Raw genomic sequence first — 19,005 nt, forward strand, 5'->3', positions numbered from 1 at the left:
ATATTTTGTCTCTTTAGCTGCTAAATGCTCGACTTTGTTTAGGTGACGTGCAGAAGGTCTTTTATTCTGAAAACTGCTGCCTGATGCAGAGAAAAGTCCGACGTGAGAGCAATGAGAGCGAACCAAAACCAAAAGTTGTGGCCCGACAGTGAAACGACGAGTTTAAACTCATTATGGAAAATTGGAGCATTGACGACCAGACGTCACCTGACTCTTGTCCCCTCTACCTCCACACCACAAACGTCAACGTCTGCTTCAGCGTCGGCGCTCAACTGAACTCTAGGAGCAGTGAATCTAATTAAATCAGCTCCACTCGTTACAGAGCAGGACAACCTTCTTTATTTAGACCCCTGCAAAATGAATTACGACCCCAACCGCCACGAATCCGGCACAAGCCTCTCTTTAACAGCTGCGCAGCGTGTCAGGCCAGCTTTCGCCATCAAAGAGCCATAAAACTGAGCTTTTAATGGCATCCGCGGTGGCTGAGAAAACGGGCGTTAGCGGCGGGTGAACAGCCGGCATCTGACACGACAGGTTAATAAACGTTGGAGCCCCTGCCAGGATATTCAGAGCGACTCTACGCCTCTCTCACACAGACTGAACCGACCGCTGAAAGTGCCGGTCAGTCGAGGTAGAAGGCAAAGCGAGCTTTGACTGAGATGCTTCCACGTCTGAATAGCTGAAAAGGTGGATGACGGTGCAGGACGTTTTCAGGGCACAAAGACCAACAGCAAATAAGTTTCAGTTCTGAGATGGCTGAAAACATAAAAAAAGGAAAATGAGGAGGTCAGAGAGGTCGGAGAAAGACTGCGGCTCACTTTGCATTTTCCTTTCAGACCGAGTCGTTCTCTGTTCTACCTTTTCCACGTTTTGACTAAAAACACACGATCACATACAGTATTCAAGAGAAAACACAACATGCAGCTTTCACCAGTTTAGTTTCTTAAGTCCAATCTGATTTCCAGAACCAGAGGAGCAACAACACTCAGGTGAGAGGGCAGACTGAAGCCTCCAGCAGGTAAAAAGGTGATGACGAGTATGACCAATCCAAAAGTGTCAGCATTGCACAGTGGTACGAAGGTCTTGTGTTTCACCACTTGACCTTAAACCTCCTGGTCAAAGCTGGAAGGGATGGAAATGAATCCAACTTTACAATTCCAGCTTCATGGCTCTACACGTATACTTGATTGTTGGTGTTGGTGTCTGTTGATTTCCACAGACTGTAGATCACGTCGTCTTCTTTGTGTAAACCGGCCACAGCATCCACTTGGAAAGGGTCAAAGGTCTTTGAACAGGAGTCAAAGGAGAGCCAACATTCATAACATGTGCAGGGGTGCAATCACAGCTCGACTTCATTTGCTGACAAAGATCATAGAAAGACGTTTAAAGTGGATTGTTCTGAAGTTTTGAAGCTGCGGTAAATCAATGTTGCAGAGGAGCTGGACAGACAAACACAACAGATCGCCGCTTTAAAGCCCCTTAAAGGTGCCACACCGCCGCACAGCGAGGTCAAGCCGGGCTGTGATGTTGCGTCCGAACCGAAGAGGAGCGTCGCCGCTGTGGGCTGACAGCAGCTTTGACCTTGACCACGTCTGCAGGGCCTTCAGTCTGCGGTGAAAGTGAGGAGGAGGACGGCTCGGTGTGTTTGTGTGTGGGCGGACGGAGGAGGGTGAACGCAACAATCACAGAACAGCTGTCTGCAAAGTGTGAGCTATCAGAGCAGGAGCCCACATATACAGTGTGTCACATGTTTGTAGTTTTGAACTGTAAAATTCTGACTCTGCAAACCATTTGACGGGTCCCACAGGTCTTTGAAATCCTTGAAAGTTTGTGAAATTGGTGAGAAATAAACTCAAGGCCTTGAAAGTTTTTGAAAACACATACATGGGTCATTGGCTGTGGTACAGAAGGTGTGCCGACCGATCAGCGCTCACACATTCAAGACACATTTAATTGTTGTCTGTGAGCTTCTGCAAAGCTGCTAATTCTCATTAGAAGTGTTGCAACAGTAATTAACCTTGAGCCTTGAGTGTCTCAAACTATGCTGTGTGCTGATGCTGGGTTCTTGAATTTAAGGGCCTGGAAAGCCCTTGAGGAACAAAAACTGTTTAAGCAGGTGTGAGAAGCCTTTAGTGAATTCACCAATGAATCAGTCACGTGGAGTTAATTATCATGTGAAGCGATGAAACAATTAGTTTAATAATGTATCAGTGAGATAATCAGTATTTTTTTATTTATTAATTCCTTATTGATTAAAACATATTTATAAACCAGAAATACTAAATATGTTCTGCGAGAATTTGATTCTTTGTTTTTGGGTTTTGGACAAAAAATATGAAGATGTTACTTTAGTCTGTGTGGAAGAGACTTTTAATCACAATTAGTGAGATTTATATGATATTATAACATTTTGTTAATGTTTATTATAAATTATTAATCAGAGAATGAAAAGATTCATAATGGAAAGTGCGATAAATACCAAAGATACTGTGAGATGAGATTTAGTTTTAAAATTAATAGAGAATTGGCATAATTTAATTAATAAATATTTGGATTCTGTTTCTTTTTTTTTAAAGTATATTTTTTGGCCTTTTATGCCTTTAATGATAGGACAGTTGAAGATAGACAGGAAGCAGGGGGCAGAGAGAGGGGGATTGACACGCAGTAAATGGCCGTCCGATGCGGGATTCGAACCGGGGCCAGCTGCAGCGAGGACTATAGCCTCTTACACACGAGGCGGCCGCTTAACCCACTACGCCACCGACCGCCATGGATTCTGTTTCTTAATTCAGAACAGGACACCTCACATTTAATAAGTGCTTGTTAATATTGGCGGAGTGATACGATGCATCACATTGTTGGTGAGTGTACAGTAACTGACTTAACTCAGTCAAACTCGAGTTTCTGGTTAACGTTAAGAGAAACCAGCGTTCCAACATAACCGATATTTCACGTGCACTCTTTCGGTGTTAGCCTGAACTATCGCAGACACAGTTAGAAACTAAGACAACAATTTTATTATAACTGGATAGAAATGACGTCCAAAAATATGAAAAGACGACAAGAAATGTCCTTAAACTGAACTCAGCCTTTATCTGTTAAGATGCCCCCAATGATCAACACAACTATAAATATATAACTCTCTCGATATGACGCATAAAGGCTGGAAATAGGGCGGGCAGTTAGCCAGCTGCTGTATGTTCACATTGCAGGTTGAGTGGCATTGATTAAACTTAAATGTGGACGTGGGTGCCAAACATCAGGTGCCTGTTGGATGTCCATGTACTCAAAAAGAAAGACAGCGTTTGCCTATGTGTGTGTTTAGAATAGAGACTGATAAAGAGAGACTGTGTTATCGTTCCAGCGGGCCGGCGGGGCCTGAAATGCAGATGCATTCAGTGTCTTTAGAGTTCTGTCCTCCCTAATGGCTTCTGCAGACAGCCGGGGCCCAAAACATCTCATTTGCATAATTCATTTCACTTCAGAGCGAGCTGACAAACTGTGCTTCCAAAAAAATCGTCGCCTCTCTGTGAAATCTGAATATTTCTCCAGCTCTCCCGCAGAGTGCCGATTCGGAGAATTAAACCAGAGGAAAGGGAGGAGGAGAGACACCGAATCAGACTCAAAGGAAAAAGATGGTGGGGGAAAAAAAACTAAATAATATGTTAAAATGTTCGATATTATTCAGCAGGTTCAGCCGTAAAAAGCCAAACTCCAGAGAGCAACAGGCCCCTGTGTAGTCGAGCCTGCCGTTCAAAGCGAGGCTGCATGATGAAAGTGGATGCAAGCCTCTCAGCGAGCTGCTGGACAGGACTCTGCTTCCCTCTCGTGGTGCAGCAGCGTCTTACACAGGAAGAAGTGACAAACGGCAGCTGATGACCTCATTTTGTAGTTTTTATAGTTCGGCCTGAATCCTCTTCGAGCCTGTGGCCCGTGTTGTTCAGGTCCACAGAAGCTTCTTTTAGATTTCCATACAGAATGTATGACAGACTAAAGGTGGAACAAGATGATTATTTCTAATCTCAAAGGGATTGACAAAGAAATTGTGTGTAAGACAGCAGCACAGGTGATGAAGGCCCGCCTACAAACTTCTGTCAAAAACAATTTGAATACATAAACTCTGGCTCTAGCAAATTATAATCAGTATTTTCACTAAATTTTACACACATTTGCACAAATAATTTGTCTGTTGCAGCTTCATGTTTTAAAAAAAAGATATTTTCTGCTTTATTTGACAAAGAAAAACAAAGATAGACGGGAAATTCAGAGGTGACACATGGGGCCCATGCTCTACCAGGTGAACTACCGAGGTGCCCCCAACTCTGAGTTTTTGATTTGAACGTAAAAGACAAAGATGTAATCATTTTATTCGTGTTTATTATTCATGTTTGTCTTTACACACACGCAGTTGCTAAATCCAGTTTCCATGCACATCTTCAGCGATAAATCAACAACATGATTACAACTGCTTCACAGTTCATCAAAGTTTCCATTAGTTTAAGTGATTGGAACTAGATTCACATCAGGTCAAATTACAAGCAGCTCTGCAACAACAAACTGTATCACAATATTAAGATATGCATATAAGACACAACAACTATGACATCACACCACAGTTTAAAGTCCATGTGAAGTCGGAATAAATGTTCTGAGTTTGTCAGACCAAAGAACAAAGAACAAAGTGTTATCAACCACCCAGCCAAATTTAAATGATTAAAAATATCAACAACTTTATGAAATCAGGTGTCAACTCAGGTAAAAATGAACTCTCAGCTCCAGGACTGTGGGGGCGTTTTGAAGCGACTGAAACGTGTCAGATGAGTTCAGAAAATGACACGACTAACTCTGAAACACTCTGAGCTGAGATGAATTCATCTATCTCTCTGCTCAGGGTGGCCTCAGCGTGTCATCGAGCCACCCTTTAAGGACCGCCCACAAAATCCTGAGACTGAAAACTGGTGAAAAACTGTTTGAACCTCTGACTCCACATTTCAGTGATATATGGTTCAAAGTCTTTTCACGTGTTTTCAGCAACTATTGTCCAACATATTTAATGTGTTTGGAAAGAAATCTCAAGAATAAACATAAAAAAAACGAACGCACACTAACCCATTGCCACTTCACATCCTGTCTACTTCAGCTCACACAACTCGGCATTGTCTCCTCCAGAATAATGAAGTGCAAGTCCAGCGTGGAGAGGCTGCGTGAATGTGGTCTGAATTTTGTGGAGGAGAGTCATGTCATCGTTCACGTTGTAAAAGGCCAGAATACCGGCCTTATGATCCAGGAACACTCCAACTTTGTAGGAATACTTTCCTGGGACTGGAGTAGTGATATCGTTATGTCTGAAATGATAGGCCATACGACAAGATAGCGCCCAAGACTTGTCATTGTGTCCAAATTCACATTCACGATAGCTCCCTGATCTGCTAATATCCTTGTATGCAACAGCTATTGTGACTAACGCATCCCACTCCACCTCCCAGTAACAACGTCCAGTCAGACTCTCTGTACTCAGGACCTGATGATTGTGAATAAATTTATTCGGGCAATGAAAATGTAACGGATTGACTTGTTGCGTGGTTGTTACTTTACGGTTTCCATTGGATAATTTCATCCCGGGGTGTGATGTGCTTGGATCCAGTGTGATTGGACATGCGTACTGTAGGAATTCCTCTCTGGTCCTCAGTTGTTGTGACAGCAAAGCATCGACTTCAGTCACTGTCCGTAAAATCTTTGGCCATTTCTCACTCAGAACGTCCTGTAGTTTATCTCTGAGCTCTGACACAGCAGCTGTCACATCCTCAAAGTGCTGCAGAGGACGGACTTTTTTGCAGGGTAACTCCATAGATTCACTGAGTCGTGACAGTGAGGGGTAGTTGTGTAGAAACTGGTTGTGGTCCTCTGTGTGTGAGAGCTTCTTCAGCTCAGTGATCTCCTGCTCCAGCTTCTCCTGAAGATCTTTGACTCGACTCACTTCAGTTTCCTGCTGGGATCTGACCTGCTGCTTCACATCAGACCTTCTTTTCTCCATGAGACGGATCGGCTCAGTGAAGATCTTCTCACTGTCCTCCACTGCTTTATCAGCAGAGCCATTGATAGCCTCCACCTCCTGTTGGAGCTCCTTCACATCTTTCTCTCTGTCCTGGATTCTCTGCTGGATGTTTAGTCGACTCACCTCGAGCTCTCTCTGCCTCTCAGTCCTTTCTGCTGCAGCTGAGACTGTGTCGTGGCCTTTATGTTCATCCACAGAGCAGAGATAACAGATACACTGCTGATCAGTACGGCAGAACATCTTCATCACCTCATCATGACGAGAGCAGATGTTCTCCTGGAGCTTCTTGGAGGGCTCCACCAGCTTGTGTTTTGCAAATACAGGCAATTCATAATGAGGCTGAAGGTGTTTCTCACAGTAAGAGACCAGACAGACCAGACAGGACTTCAGAGCTTTCAGTTTTCTCCCAGTGCAGACTCACAGGCCACATCAGGTCCAGCATAGCAGTGATCACAGGAGCAGCTTGGAGTCCAGTCTTCTTCAGTCCTCCACTAAAGCTGCAAATGGTGCTTTTTCACCAGGACAGGCCTCGGTTGTGAAGGTCGGCCTACACTGAGGGCAGCTGTGGATTCTCTTCTCATCCTCTCCATCCCAGAAGTTTTGAATACACTTCAGCAGTAGCTGTGTCCCAGGGAATAGTCACCCGGATCCTCAGTAGATCCAGACAGATCGAACAAGAAATAGTTTTCCCGGGCCAGCTGAGCTCCTTTCTGCGCCATTTCAGCTCTCTGTGACAACGACTGTCGAGCACTTCCTCATAAATGAAACTAGTCTGAGCTCTGACTCAACAACAGGTGCTCTGCAGGGAACGGGCCGACGTGTTGGTTACACCCATCTCAAACTGGAGATCTGAAGGGGAGGGAACAAGGAAACATGGGACAGAGTGGAGCTGGTGTGTTTTTGAGAGCAGGAAGAAGAGGGAGGGGTTATCAAGCTTTGGTTCAGTCCAGGAAGAGGAGCGCTTTGACAGAGATACTGTGTGTTAACACTTGTTACAATAGAGCTCATTGAAAAACACTGAACTGATGAAATCTAGGTAATATCACACTATGTCAGTCTGTTCAACAGGATCATAGCCTGTAACACTGATGCTGCATTCAGGTCACATGGGAAAGATGGGAGAGAAGAGTTTCCACGTTACAAATATGATTCACATCATCAACATGTTAGTGTGACATTTTGTCTGTCAGCTTTGTATGAGACCCGGGAATGAAGACCAAGAAGAAAAGACTTTGTTCATGTTGGTTTATTCATCTGTAAAGCTTCACTTTGTTCTCACATCCCATCAGTAAAGTCTGTTCAATGACTCTTGATCATGATTTCATGTACAGATTCACTCATCCACACAATCAGTTTGTTTGACCAGAATCTCAGCTATGTACAAGAAACAATCATCATCTCCTTATTGATTATAACAGATGAATTACAGTTTTATAACACCTCATTTGACACCAAAACCAACATAGACCCAAATATCTAAGTAAGTGGAAAAGAAACAAACACATATATCAGTACAATTTTGAACAATCATTGAAATGACAGAGAAGTTTATATTGTCATGCAGAGAAATGTCAGTTCAGGTTAACTAAAGTCATCATGAGCAGTGATAGCCTCCATGGCTAAACAGACACAGGAAGGAGCTCCACCTAAAGAAACCAAACATTTACACAACGACCATGAGAAGAGGGCAAAGTACCGCCCACATGTTTTGATTGAACAGGTGAAGAAATGTCACAACAATCAAACAAGAAAAAAAAAATTTTATAACGTATTAAAATAGTAACTAATAAAAAATAAAAAAAAAAAAAAACCTTTATAAATTAAAGAAAAACTTATTAAAAAAATTAAAAATAAAAATAAAACATAAACTAAAAAGAAAAAAATAAAATATCAATAAATTTAATAAAAATAATTAAATTAATAAAAAAAATCTATTTTAAACACAATAAAGTGCAGTTGTACGAAAATTTATTACAACATATAAATAAGTAAAATCTTCAAATATTACAGGGAAAGAAATAAAAATAAAGAAAATTAAAACCCTTAAATGACTTCTGTCTATTTCAGTTTACACAACTCGCAGGTCTCCATAAGAATAGTAAATCCAAAGTCCAGCAAGAGAGGCGTGAGTGAACGTGGTCTGGACTCTGTGGAGGAGAGTCATGGTTTCAGAGACGCTGTAGAAGGACAGAATACCTGCACTGTGATCCAGGTACACTCCAACTCTGGAGGACCGAGGACCTGAGACGGGAGTTTGGACTTTGTTGTACCAAAATGTGTAACTGTTTTTTTTACATCTTAACGCCCAAGATTTGTCATTGAGTCCAAATCCACATTCATTTGAGCTCTCTGCTCTGCTGATATTCTTGTATGTGACTGCGACATGAACTCTTCCTCCTCTCCACTCCACCTCCCAGTAACAACGTCCAGTCAGACCTCTGTGCTCAGGACCTGATAATATCCAGTGAATCTGTCTGGATGACTAGAATAAGACTGTTATCTGTCATTAATGTTGCTTTTCTGTTCCCCTCAGATAATACCAGCTGTGTGTGTGCTGTGTTTGGATCCAGTGTGAGTTCACGTGAATATTTTAAGAAGTCAGCTCTGGTCTTTGGCTCTGGTTGTGACAGTAAAACATCGACTTCAGTCACTGTCAGTGAGATGTTTGTCAGTTCCTCTCTCAGAACGTCCTGTAGTTTATCTCTGAGCTCTGACACAGCAGCTGTCACATCCTTAAAGTACCTCAGATTGATGGGTTTGATCTTGATAAATCTTGAAATGATCTTGCTTGTAGTCAAAAAGTAATTTTGGAGAAACTTGTGGTCCTCTGTGTGTGAGAGTTCCTTCAGCTCAGCGTCTTTCCTCTTCAGCTCAGTGATCTCCTGCTCCAGCTTCTCCTGAAGATCTTTGACTCGACTCACTTCAGTTTCCTGCTGGGATCTGACCTGCTGCTTCACATCAGACCTTCTTTTCTCCATGAGACGGATCAGCTCAGTGAAGATCTTCTCACTGTCCTCCACTGCTTTATCAGCAGAGCCATTGATAGCCTCCACCTCCTGTTGGAGCTCCTTCACATCTTTCTCTCTGTCCTGGATTCTCTGCTGGATGTTTAGTCGACTCACCTCGAGCTCTCTCTGCCTCTCAGTCCTTTCTGCTGCAGCTGAGACTGTGTCGTGGCCTTTATGTTCATCCACAGAGCAGAGATAACAGATACACTGCTGATCAGTACGGCAGAACATCTTCATCACCTCATCATGATAAGAGCAGATGTTCTCCTGGAGCTTCTTGGAGGGCTCCACCAGCTTGTGTTTTGCAAATACAGGCAATTCATAATGAGGCTGAAGGTGTTTCTCACAGTAAGAGGCCAGACAGACCAGACAGGACTTCAGAGCTTTCAGTTTTCTCCCAGTGCAGACATCACAGGCCACATCTTCAGGTCCAGCATAGCAGTGATCATCAGGAGCAGCTTGGAGTCCAGTCTTCTTCAGTTCCTCCACTAAAGCTGCTAACATGGTGTTTTTCACCAGGACAGGCCTCGGTGTGAAGGTCTGCCTACACTGAGGGCAGCTGTGGATTCTCTTCTCATCCTCTCCATCCCAGAAGTTTTGAATACACTTCATGCAGTAGCTGTGTCCACAGGGAATAGTCACCGGATCCTTCAGTAGATCCAGACAGATCGAACAAGAAATAGTTTCCTCAGCCAGCTGAGCTCCTTTCTGCGCCATTTCAGCTCTCTGTGACAACAACTGTCTGAGTTTCACTTCCTCAGAAATGAAACTAGTCTGAGCTCTGATCTCAACAACATGTGTCTCTGCAGTGAACGGGGCCTGACGTGTTGGTTACACCCATCTTCAAACTGGAGATCTGAAGGGGAGGGAACAAGGAAACATGTGGACAGAGTGGAGCTGGCTGTGTTTGAGAGCAGGAAGAAGAGGGAGGGGTTATCAAGCTTTGGTTCAGTCCAGGAAGAGGAGGAGTCCACAGGGAATAGTCACCCGATCCTTCAGTAGATCCGGAAAGATCGAACACGAAATAGTTTCCTGGTCCAGCTGAGCTCCTCAGACTCCTTTTCTTTAATGTTCACGTGCTGATAAACGCTCAGAATGAGGCCTATCAGCTCTTATCACCACTTACTTAACTCACAGATCTGTGAAGGGGAAACAACACAGAAATAGGCAGAGGGTTATCAGGCTGGACTATAGCCCTGCTCCAGAGAATATGATCGATGATTCATATTTTGTTTTCAGCAACTATCCTGTCGACGCAAGTCGCTGTGTGTAAGTCTACGCCAAGATTCAGTCCAGTGACAGATGCTTGCATAATAACGTGGTGAACGCAGATACGATATATAATCCAGAGAATGCTGAGTCACAATTTCATTAACCTAAGGCTGATGTATCAGCCTTGTTTAAGGCCTCAAAATACGGGATAGTATAATATATATTATGGAGAAGGTGCCATCATTGCGATGGATTACATGGATGCACAGAACCGTCCAACACAAATCAACAGTTTCTTGTTAAAGAGGTCACACTTACCTGGCTTCAGTGTCTGCATAGACACGATTTATCGCAGCTCAGCCTCACTTATGTCGTCATTACTGACTTAATACTGGTGAAACTGCAAACAAGCTCCGCCAGTTCAAAGCCGTTTCACAGTAAACTTCATTATTTCAGTACAGAGACAGAGAAGGGGCGACCCCTCATCACCGCGCTGGTGGCCGCACATTAAAAAGACGCAGAAGTCACATTAACGAATATGAAATGAATTGAAAACACATGGTGGATGTGTTTTTGCTTCATGTCGGCTCAACTCAGCAGAACAGAAAAGTTGCATAACCTGAACCACAGCGAGTGTGTGTGTGTGTGTCTGTGTGTGTGTGTGTGTGTGTGTGTGTGTGTGTGCATACCTCTGTTAGAGAGCTTCTCCAGCAGCGTCCTGAAGCGTTGCACCACAGACGGGGAGACGTCGTAGGTGTAAACCTCCTTCACCGGAACAGAGTGACACCTCCCAAACATGCCATCTGTCGACACACGAGAGCGCACACTTTAATCAGACTCACGTTTTATATTTAGCATTTCACACTGACAGCATTCATATAACATGATCAGACTCCGCTGACGTGTTCGTACAGTCATGAATTAGTCTTTGGTAGCGTGTGGTGGGCGCTGTGAGCTTGTCATGTCACACAGTGACGGTTAACAAACGTGCAGGTTCAAATCAAACTGTGTGTGTTTAAGTTTGGAGGAAACAAACAGCCACAGTCCTGCTCTGCTCTGCAAACATCTGCACTACATTCAAATGAAATGGAGTAATTGCAGTGAGATGATTTGATGGTGAACTCTACTGAATGAACAGCAAACTGCATTAACCCTGTTGATCCCTGAGAGGAAGGTAACATGTTAACTATTGAACCTTTGAACATTCAAACAATATAAATAACAATGTATGGATAGTTGATGAAGAAAACAATTGTTACGGCTGTCGCCATTATGCCCGGCGCGCGTGTGTGTGTAGTGTTTTTTGTTTTCCCCTATAGGTAAATGCAGGTGTGCGGTTGCCGGCCCCTGGTTGGCCCCAAACTGGTGGAGGCGGGGACAACACGTCCGTGGCGGTACAGGGCCAGGATTGGTGCGGCATCATTTCCGCGCCACCAATGAGAGCGCCCCCGCAGCAGCATCACCGGCATTTAAACCACAGCCGCCCGAGCATCGTGGCGGCTTCACTCGTTATTATGTGTGCGTGAGCTCGCCTCGTTTGTATCTGATGATACTCGTTTGGTTGTGTTTTGTAACTGGAGGTTTGTGTTTGGGTTATTGGGACTGGGCAGGGTTCAGTTAGTTATATTTACTGATTACACGTAAACTATTTCTGTTAGCCCCATTAGATTAAGAGTGCTGATTTCAATGTGTTTTTGTTATCTAGAGATAGACTTAGTGAGGTTTTTCTTTCTCGTTTTGGTTTTCCAGCAAGATAACATAGGCTCTGTTTAGAGTTCTCTTTTTGTTATATTGGTTTGTTCGTTTATCAGCACTCGCTCGCCCTTAGTTCCCTTTTGCCTCACCTCCTTTTGTTAAAACAATCTAAAACTTTCATTTAATAAAATACTTTTCTTTAATAACCTTTACAATCTGGTTTTATGTTACTTCCTTCCATACCCCTTCATTGGGTCGTAACAAGAATCAATGATCAATGTTTACGAAGTGATCTAATCTAAAAAGTCACCTCGCTCTGGTCTGTGGCTCGAGTCCAGAGTGTTTATCGGTGCATTTCAGAGTTTGACCAACAACACGATGATGATCGATGATGATGATGATGAGCAAAACCTGACCAGGTCTGAAGAACATTACAAGGAGTATAATTTATTCTACCAAATATCAGGCCTGAGTGTCACCTGACTGTATTTCCACTATAAAAGGCTGCAACCAACAATCTAACTTCGGGCAGTCAGGTCCAACGTTCCTCTCCGGACTCTTTTATCACTTTTATTACTCCACATAGATCTCATGACACGGTCACAGTGTGACGACTCTTCACTCAGTCATACTTCCGTCTAAAAAGACACTCAGCGGGTTGAGTTCATGAGGCCGTCTCCGTGGGCGGAGAAAGCGTCTAGAAAGATGAGTCGATGAGCAGCACTACCTGCTCAAGGTAACTCTAAAAAACAAGCGTGACAGCTGATTCTGGTCTTTACTGAACAAAAACACAAAACAACAAGCACAACAATGTGTGTGCTCCACATTACACAGCACAATAAAGTGTGAGATAATAAATACACAACGATCACTGCAGGTGAGTTTGAGGCTGGTTTGTGGGGATGGAGTTCCACTTCCTCACCTCCACTACGTTTTATTCGCCTAAAAATAGAAATTCACAACACGCCCGCCTGCCGGGTCGGACAGCTCGATCGATGCGTGGAGCTGTTTTTAGTCATAGCGGCAGGCGGCGGTCATTGATCTACAGTAAGAGCGGAGAGATGAAACTCAAGATTCTGAAGAGACGCTGCATCACATACAAAGATACATATTAATTCTTATTGTTATTTTGATATTTATTTCTGATATTTGACTCCCAGTTTGTTGTTGCTGGCTCTTGTTTTTGACTTTTCCCCTGAGAGGACGGCGTCATGATTATAATAATAATAATGAAAGATTTTCTCCTTCATGTTAATAGAAAACAGAATCTGGGCAGCAGTGTATTCCCCTTAAAAACAAACTTGTTGCACATAAATGTGAGAAAGAGCTGAAGTTGTTTAAAATCCTGATAAATTCTTATGATACTTTATGTTATAAAGTGTAAAATATGTGCTTTGTGTTGTTTCTATATGAATGTCTTGTGCCTGTGTGTGCCTCTGGCTGCAGCTCTGCATGTATACATGTCCGTGTGCACTGTGCATGTATGCATGTATGTACGTGGGAGTGTGCACGCAGCACTTGTACGTGGTAATTCAGTTCTCTCGTCTATAAATAGCCGCTGCGTCACTGTGGCCGTCTCAATCAAAGTGCAAGCTCCATTTAGCAGGCGGCTAAGGATGACCGGCGGCTGGTCTGCACGGCTGTAATTACTCTCAAACGTTTCACCGAGCACAAATTCTGTTGTTTACAAATGAGACAGAGGAGAGAGAGAGAGAGAGAGAGAGAGACTTTTACTGTAAATGACAAAAGTTTGACGCTTGCTTGAAGCGATTTTGTGTTGCTGAATAAATTCTGAAATAAAACAAAATGGTTTTGTCAGATGATGCAGCCGCTCCATGATTAAATATCTCGTTGCACATGTGGTCTGTCCTCCCGTGTTGTTTCCTTCATTTCAAATTTGCATAATAATCTTTTCAGATGATGAGCCCAAAAAAACAAAAGTCTGAAGGCTCACAGAGCCGAGTACAGACCGAGGAAGATCATCGTCGTCTTCCTTCGCTTCACTTACTCGCATCTGAATCTAAATCTAAATAATCCCTCATAATTAAACCCATCTAGAGTTCCAGTATCAAGGTCGAGATTAAAATTCAATTATTCTGACAGTGGGTAGCAGAGCGGCCTGGACCTTATAAACCTTGCTGAAGTGCCCTTGAGTCCTTTTCACGCCTCCGGGGCGGATTTCTTCCAACATGTTCTCGGAAAAAACGAAGCTGGGACGAATGTGGTTTGAGATTTCTAAGATGCAACTCCTCTAAGAGCCACTGGGTGGTGAGTGGAAAACACACAGCCAGCCCTGCTCAGCACTTCTTCTACATTCAGCACTACATCGTCTCGATCCGACACATTTCATTTAAATTGTTTCCAGTAAGGACGCACCGAGCCGACGGTGAGACGCTGTCAGCTTCTTCCACCTCTGTGTGAGCTGACAGCTGACAGAAATAAACGTTTCATTTGAAGGAGTCACAGATTTGTTGATATTATTTCAGAATATTTGAAGTTGTTCATTTGATATTCACTGATCACACTGAACACTTTAATAATGTGCAGTTCTCTTCATGCCAAGAACCAGAGCTTTAAGGAGAGACTGCAGATGACCGAATTACATTAAGACGATTTTATATAATTAAGATCATTAAACTGTATGTTTACATATGCAAATGAAGCATTATGTAATGCTAAACTGACTAACACAAATAAACCAAGTGTAGTAAAATGTGTTTTTTCTGCACTAGTCGGCGAGAAGACGTCATCGTCGTCCTTCACGTGTCTTACCTCAACATGCTACTCAACTCCTGACACAAGCTGTGGTCATCAAGATTAGACTGGACCTGGTCTACGACCAAACCAAAAGGTCACGTCACACCGCTTCCTACCTGTTGCATCCCGCAATAAGTTCAACTCTCTAATGCTATGAAGTAGACTCCGGTACCGCACCCACCTACCTGAACATGTGACCTCACGACTGTTGCGTTCCTCCAATGAACGACGCCTGGCTCAGCCACCCGTTCGTTCAAGACAATCCAGACCTCCCCGCTGGGAACAACAGACCAGGTTCCAGAGCAGGGGCGTCCCTCTCTACCTTCACAAACCTCCTGAAGACCTCCAGCTCATCAGAGAGGACCTCCTCTTCAACAGTACCAACATCTGGACATGATAAATCTATCACTCACTGCTGCACTACCACACGATTGTTTCCTTCTCTGTAAATGACTGAATGTAAACGTGCATGTTTTCACGTGGGTGAGGCGAGCTGTATTCAGGTGGATGCAATCTGCAGCCTCACCACCAGATGCCACACACTGCTTCTTTAAAAAGGTCAGTACGGCCCTGATACATATCCGATGGGTCAGATCAGATCATCCCCATCTTCCACGTCACACAGGCGTCATGCCCTCGGCTGAAATGTCAAGTTGTAAAACTTCAAACATCTGTACGGAGACACGACCAGAAACTCTCAAAGTAAAATGTAAATGAGACGTATTGATGCTAAAATAAATGTGTCAATAACATCGTGACTGCAACAAAGAGAAAAACAAGCTCCTGAGTAAACCGATGCACCAGAGGCCATGTTTTCTCCTTCATAGCATTTCTGTGTCTTCCCAGAAGGAACATCTTGAATTATCTCTCATAATTATCCTCATGCATATCCAAGGCTCTGCGATTTATCCCAGTTCAGTACCGGAGGGCCATAATTCAGAGCCAGACGTGTCTTCTCGTGATTTATGGTCCAGATTAGAAGCAGAATGAGGATTCACAGGGCCATTCTCAGAAGCACAGGGTGTGTTAAGATGGAGGAGATGGAGCGGCAATGTTGACCAGATGTTGCTTCTGGGTTGCCGCAGTTTAAATATAGCATCGTTTAATGAAAATAAACTTTCTCTGAAACTTCTGATGGTTTAATTCAACTTTGGCAGACGCTGAGAGAAACACTTTCTACTTTTCTTGCTTGTTTTTCGATTCTTCTCACATCATTGATTTTTTTGGTCGATTCAATTAAGTATTCCAACCATTGTTTATTAATTACAAACATTTCCGTTTTATTTCATTGATAACGTTGAGCAGAGATTAATGAACCATGACAGCAGAGCAGCAACGCTGATTGAAAACAAACCAACAAACCAACAAATCAACAAACCAACAAATCAAGAGCTGCAGCTTCATGAAATCCCTGCTGCTGTTGCTGTTGCTGCTGCTGCTGTTGCTGTTGCTGTTGCTGCTGCTGCTGTTGTTGTTGTTGTTGTTGTTGTTGTTGTTGTTGTGCCGCAAAACTAACTTACACAATGTACAAAGTCAGAAACAGAGACGAACATGCTCATGATCCAGGATAAATCAACACAGTGCATGTTATGGTGTACATCCATCCTTCCATCCATTTCCTGTAACCGCTTATCCTTATCAGGGTCTGGAGCCGATCCCAGGGGGCACTGGCCCAATTAACCTGCGTGTTATCGGACTATGGGAGGAAGCCGGACGTACCCGGAGAACACACACAGATGCAAACTCCACACAGGAAGCCCCCAGCTAACCATGTAAGCATCAAAAATATGTTTGAAACACAGAGATTACAAACACTTGGAGTTGAATTCCTCTGTGTTCTCGTTCGTCTCCGGTCTGCAGCATTGTTTGGACACGCTGACTGAAAGCAGCAGACTCAGTTCTGCCTAATGAACTGGATTAAGGCATCTTTAATGGATCTGCTGCCTCTGGGGACCTGCACAAGTCCTTCCCTCACAGACTGCACTCCACAAGATCAATGACATCCGCCATCGTCTCGGCTGCTTTGACGGGCTGGAAAGAACAGGGTTTCCTTCATACCTGTCGAGATCTGACTCTGGGTCTTGTGGTTTTTAATTATGCTAGAGATGCTCGTGGATCATTTGCTGCACAGGCTGGTGCATATGCGTATAGTGCATCTGTGATTAGATAAATTCTGTCGTAGGATCCACCGGTCACATTTTAGGCTTTTGTTGCTGGAACACGTCAGTTATCGTCTGATGATTATTGTTTTGTCTGTTTATAGAGATTAGCAGAAATGCGTCTTTCTCAGTCTGCAGAGGAAGTCTTGGCCTAAAGATCCGTTATTCCCTTTTCCTGGTAATATCTGCCGGCTACACTTGAAGATCCTCGCCCTCAGGTGTAACGTTGTTCTGTTTCCATGGTCGAGCTGGTGGACCATAAAGGACAAAATAAACTCCAGATACAAACACACGTATAAGGAGAGATACTCATCAAAAACTATTACTGGGTATCCAACCTCAGAACATGCATCAAAAAGCAAAGTTTCTGTTATTTTACAGTTTTTATTGGCCAAAGTTCCCGTATAAGTTCTGATGTTTAGAGTTAGAGCCAGTACCACACGTTGGTTACTCATACCGTCAGCTGATATTTTGTTCTGAAGCTGAAAACCAGCCAGTTAATGACTTTTGAATAGGGTTGCAAAATTCTGGAAATTTTCAAACTTTCCATGGGAATTTATGGGAATAAACGAGAAGAAACCAGGAATAAAACTGGGAATTTACTAAATTTAAGGTTGGCCTTTTAACAGTGAACTTAAATACAGTTGGGATCATAAACTTGACTAAAACAACCAGATTCCATGCAGGTACACTTGCTGCTATCACATGCACATAGCACACTGCTTACTGCAGGGCTGTTGAGGCCACGCCCCCTCTACCTGCACAGGTGACTTCTGTACCTGGACCACACTTCAGAGCCCAGAGCACACAGAGACGGTTGAAGACATGTGAGCTTGTGGACTACGTAATATTGTTTAATAGAATAATTCAAACTTGATAAAGTTCTACTTACAAATAAATCTGCTGAAATGTTTTTTTAATTGTTTAATTCTGCATATTTAGATTTGGATATGACACAGTTTGCTTAATGTTTCTCCAGTTTACAGTTAATAAATCTCATAAATTTCCATAATTCCCGAGCTTAACTTCTCATGGAAAGTTTCCAAAATGTTCCGCCCCTTCTTTTGAAGAGCAGAAAAGTGAGTCAGTGGTACTGATCGATAACCCATCAGCTCTCTGCACACTGTGTGCTAATTTAATGAGATGTTTACTGATCTGGAACAGTCTTAAGGCGGACTGATGGAGATACGCAGACGTCACTACACTTTGATTCAGACTCTGCTGCCGCCTGTGATACGATCACGTCGAGGATTTCGGCTCCTTGTCGTCTGATTTATACAATAAAAAGGTCAAAGCGAGTCTCTCTGCCTCATTCATTCATTTATGAGACTGTGGTTTCAAAGTGGCTCTGTTATGATGCGACGGGAGTACAGTTACAGGATTTTCCCTCAAAGGACCGTCAAACACACTTTGGATCAATAACTCGACACACACACACACAAATTAGTCCGATCCAACGGGCGGACAGAAGAAGTGATGGTGCTGGTGGAGGCTGTGTGAGATCATTAAACAAATACTGACAGTTCTCTATGATGAGTACAAGAACGTACCTTTTCCACCTTGTTGTAGGATCAGTTCATTGTTTGAGACAAATTCATCACCAGCCTGATTCCCTTAAGTACATTAAGAGCTGCAGTCATTAATGCCTCAAACCTGGAGGTGAGCAGCAACTCGCTCATCTTATAGGGCCGCTGATGTTGTGGGGGTGCAGATGGACTCGCTGACTGTGGTGTTGGAAAGGAGGATGCTGTCTAAGGTGCAGGATATCTTGGACAATGACTCCCACCCAGTCCATGAGCTGCTGGACAGACTCAGGATCAGCTTCGGTCAGAGACTGCTGGTACCAAGATGCTCCACAGAGAAACACAAGAAGTCTTTCTTACCTGTGAGCATCAGCCTGCACAACTCCTCTGTCATTAAAGTCATTAATCTACTGTTACTGCTTCTATTTAACTGTTATTTATTTCAAAAACTAAACTATCTCATATCTCACTGCGACTTGTTTTTTATTTTTTACTGTTACTGCTTCTATTTAACTGCTACTTATACATGTGTATATATTGTGTATATATTGTTTAAAATAGGATATTCTATAGGGTATATTGTTAAAGTTTTGTTT

At 43.2% G+C, this 19,005-nt stretch overlaps 2 protein-coding genes across 2 annotated transcripts in view; both read right to left on the minus strand.

Moving 5' to 3' along the window:
- The window catches only part of LOC104930077 (receptor-type tyrosine-protein phosphatase N2), a 194,601-nt gene that overhangs the window by 159,230 nt on the left and 16,366 nt on the right, over window positions 1-19,005 (minus strand). The window contains exon 3 of the mRNA XM_027288987.1: window positions 10,965-11,078. Coding sequence (XP_027144788.1) covers window positions 10,965-11,078 — 114 coding nt within the window. The remainder of the gene's footprint in view (window positions 1-10,964; window positions 11,079-19,005) is intronic.
- Window positions 4,952-10,955, minus strand: LOC109140470 (tripartite motif-containing protein 16-like). The gene is made up of 3 exons (XM_027288993.1): window positions 10,594-10,955; window positions 8,911-10,202; window positions 4,952-5,935 (listed from the first exon to the last, which is right to left on the minus strand). The coding sequence occupies exons 2-3, from the start codon at window positions 9,778-9,780 to the stop codon at window positions 5,132-5,134; spliced, it is 1,674 nt and encodes a 557-aa protein (XP_027144794.1). The 5' UTR covers window positions 9,781-10,202; window positions 10,594-10,955; the 3' UTR covers window positions 4,952-5,131.

Source organism: Larimichthys crocea, chromosome II (assembly GCF_000972845.2).
Source record: "Larimichthys crocea isolate SSNF chromosome II, L_crocea_2.0, whole genome shotgun sequence".
In the NCBI taxonomy this organism is placed as follows: Eukaryota; Metazoa; Chordata; class Actinopteri; family Sciaenidae; genus Larimichthys; species Larimichthys crocea.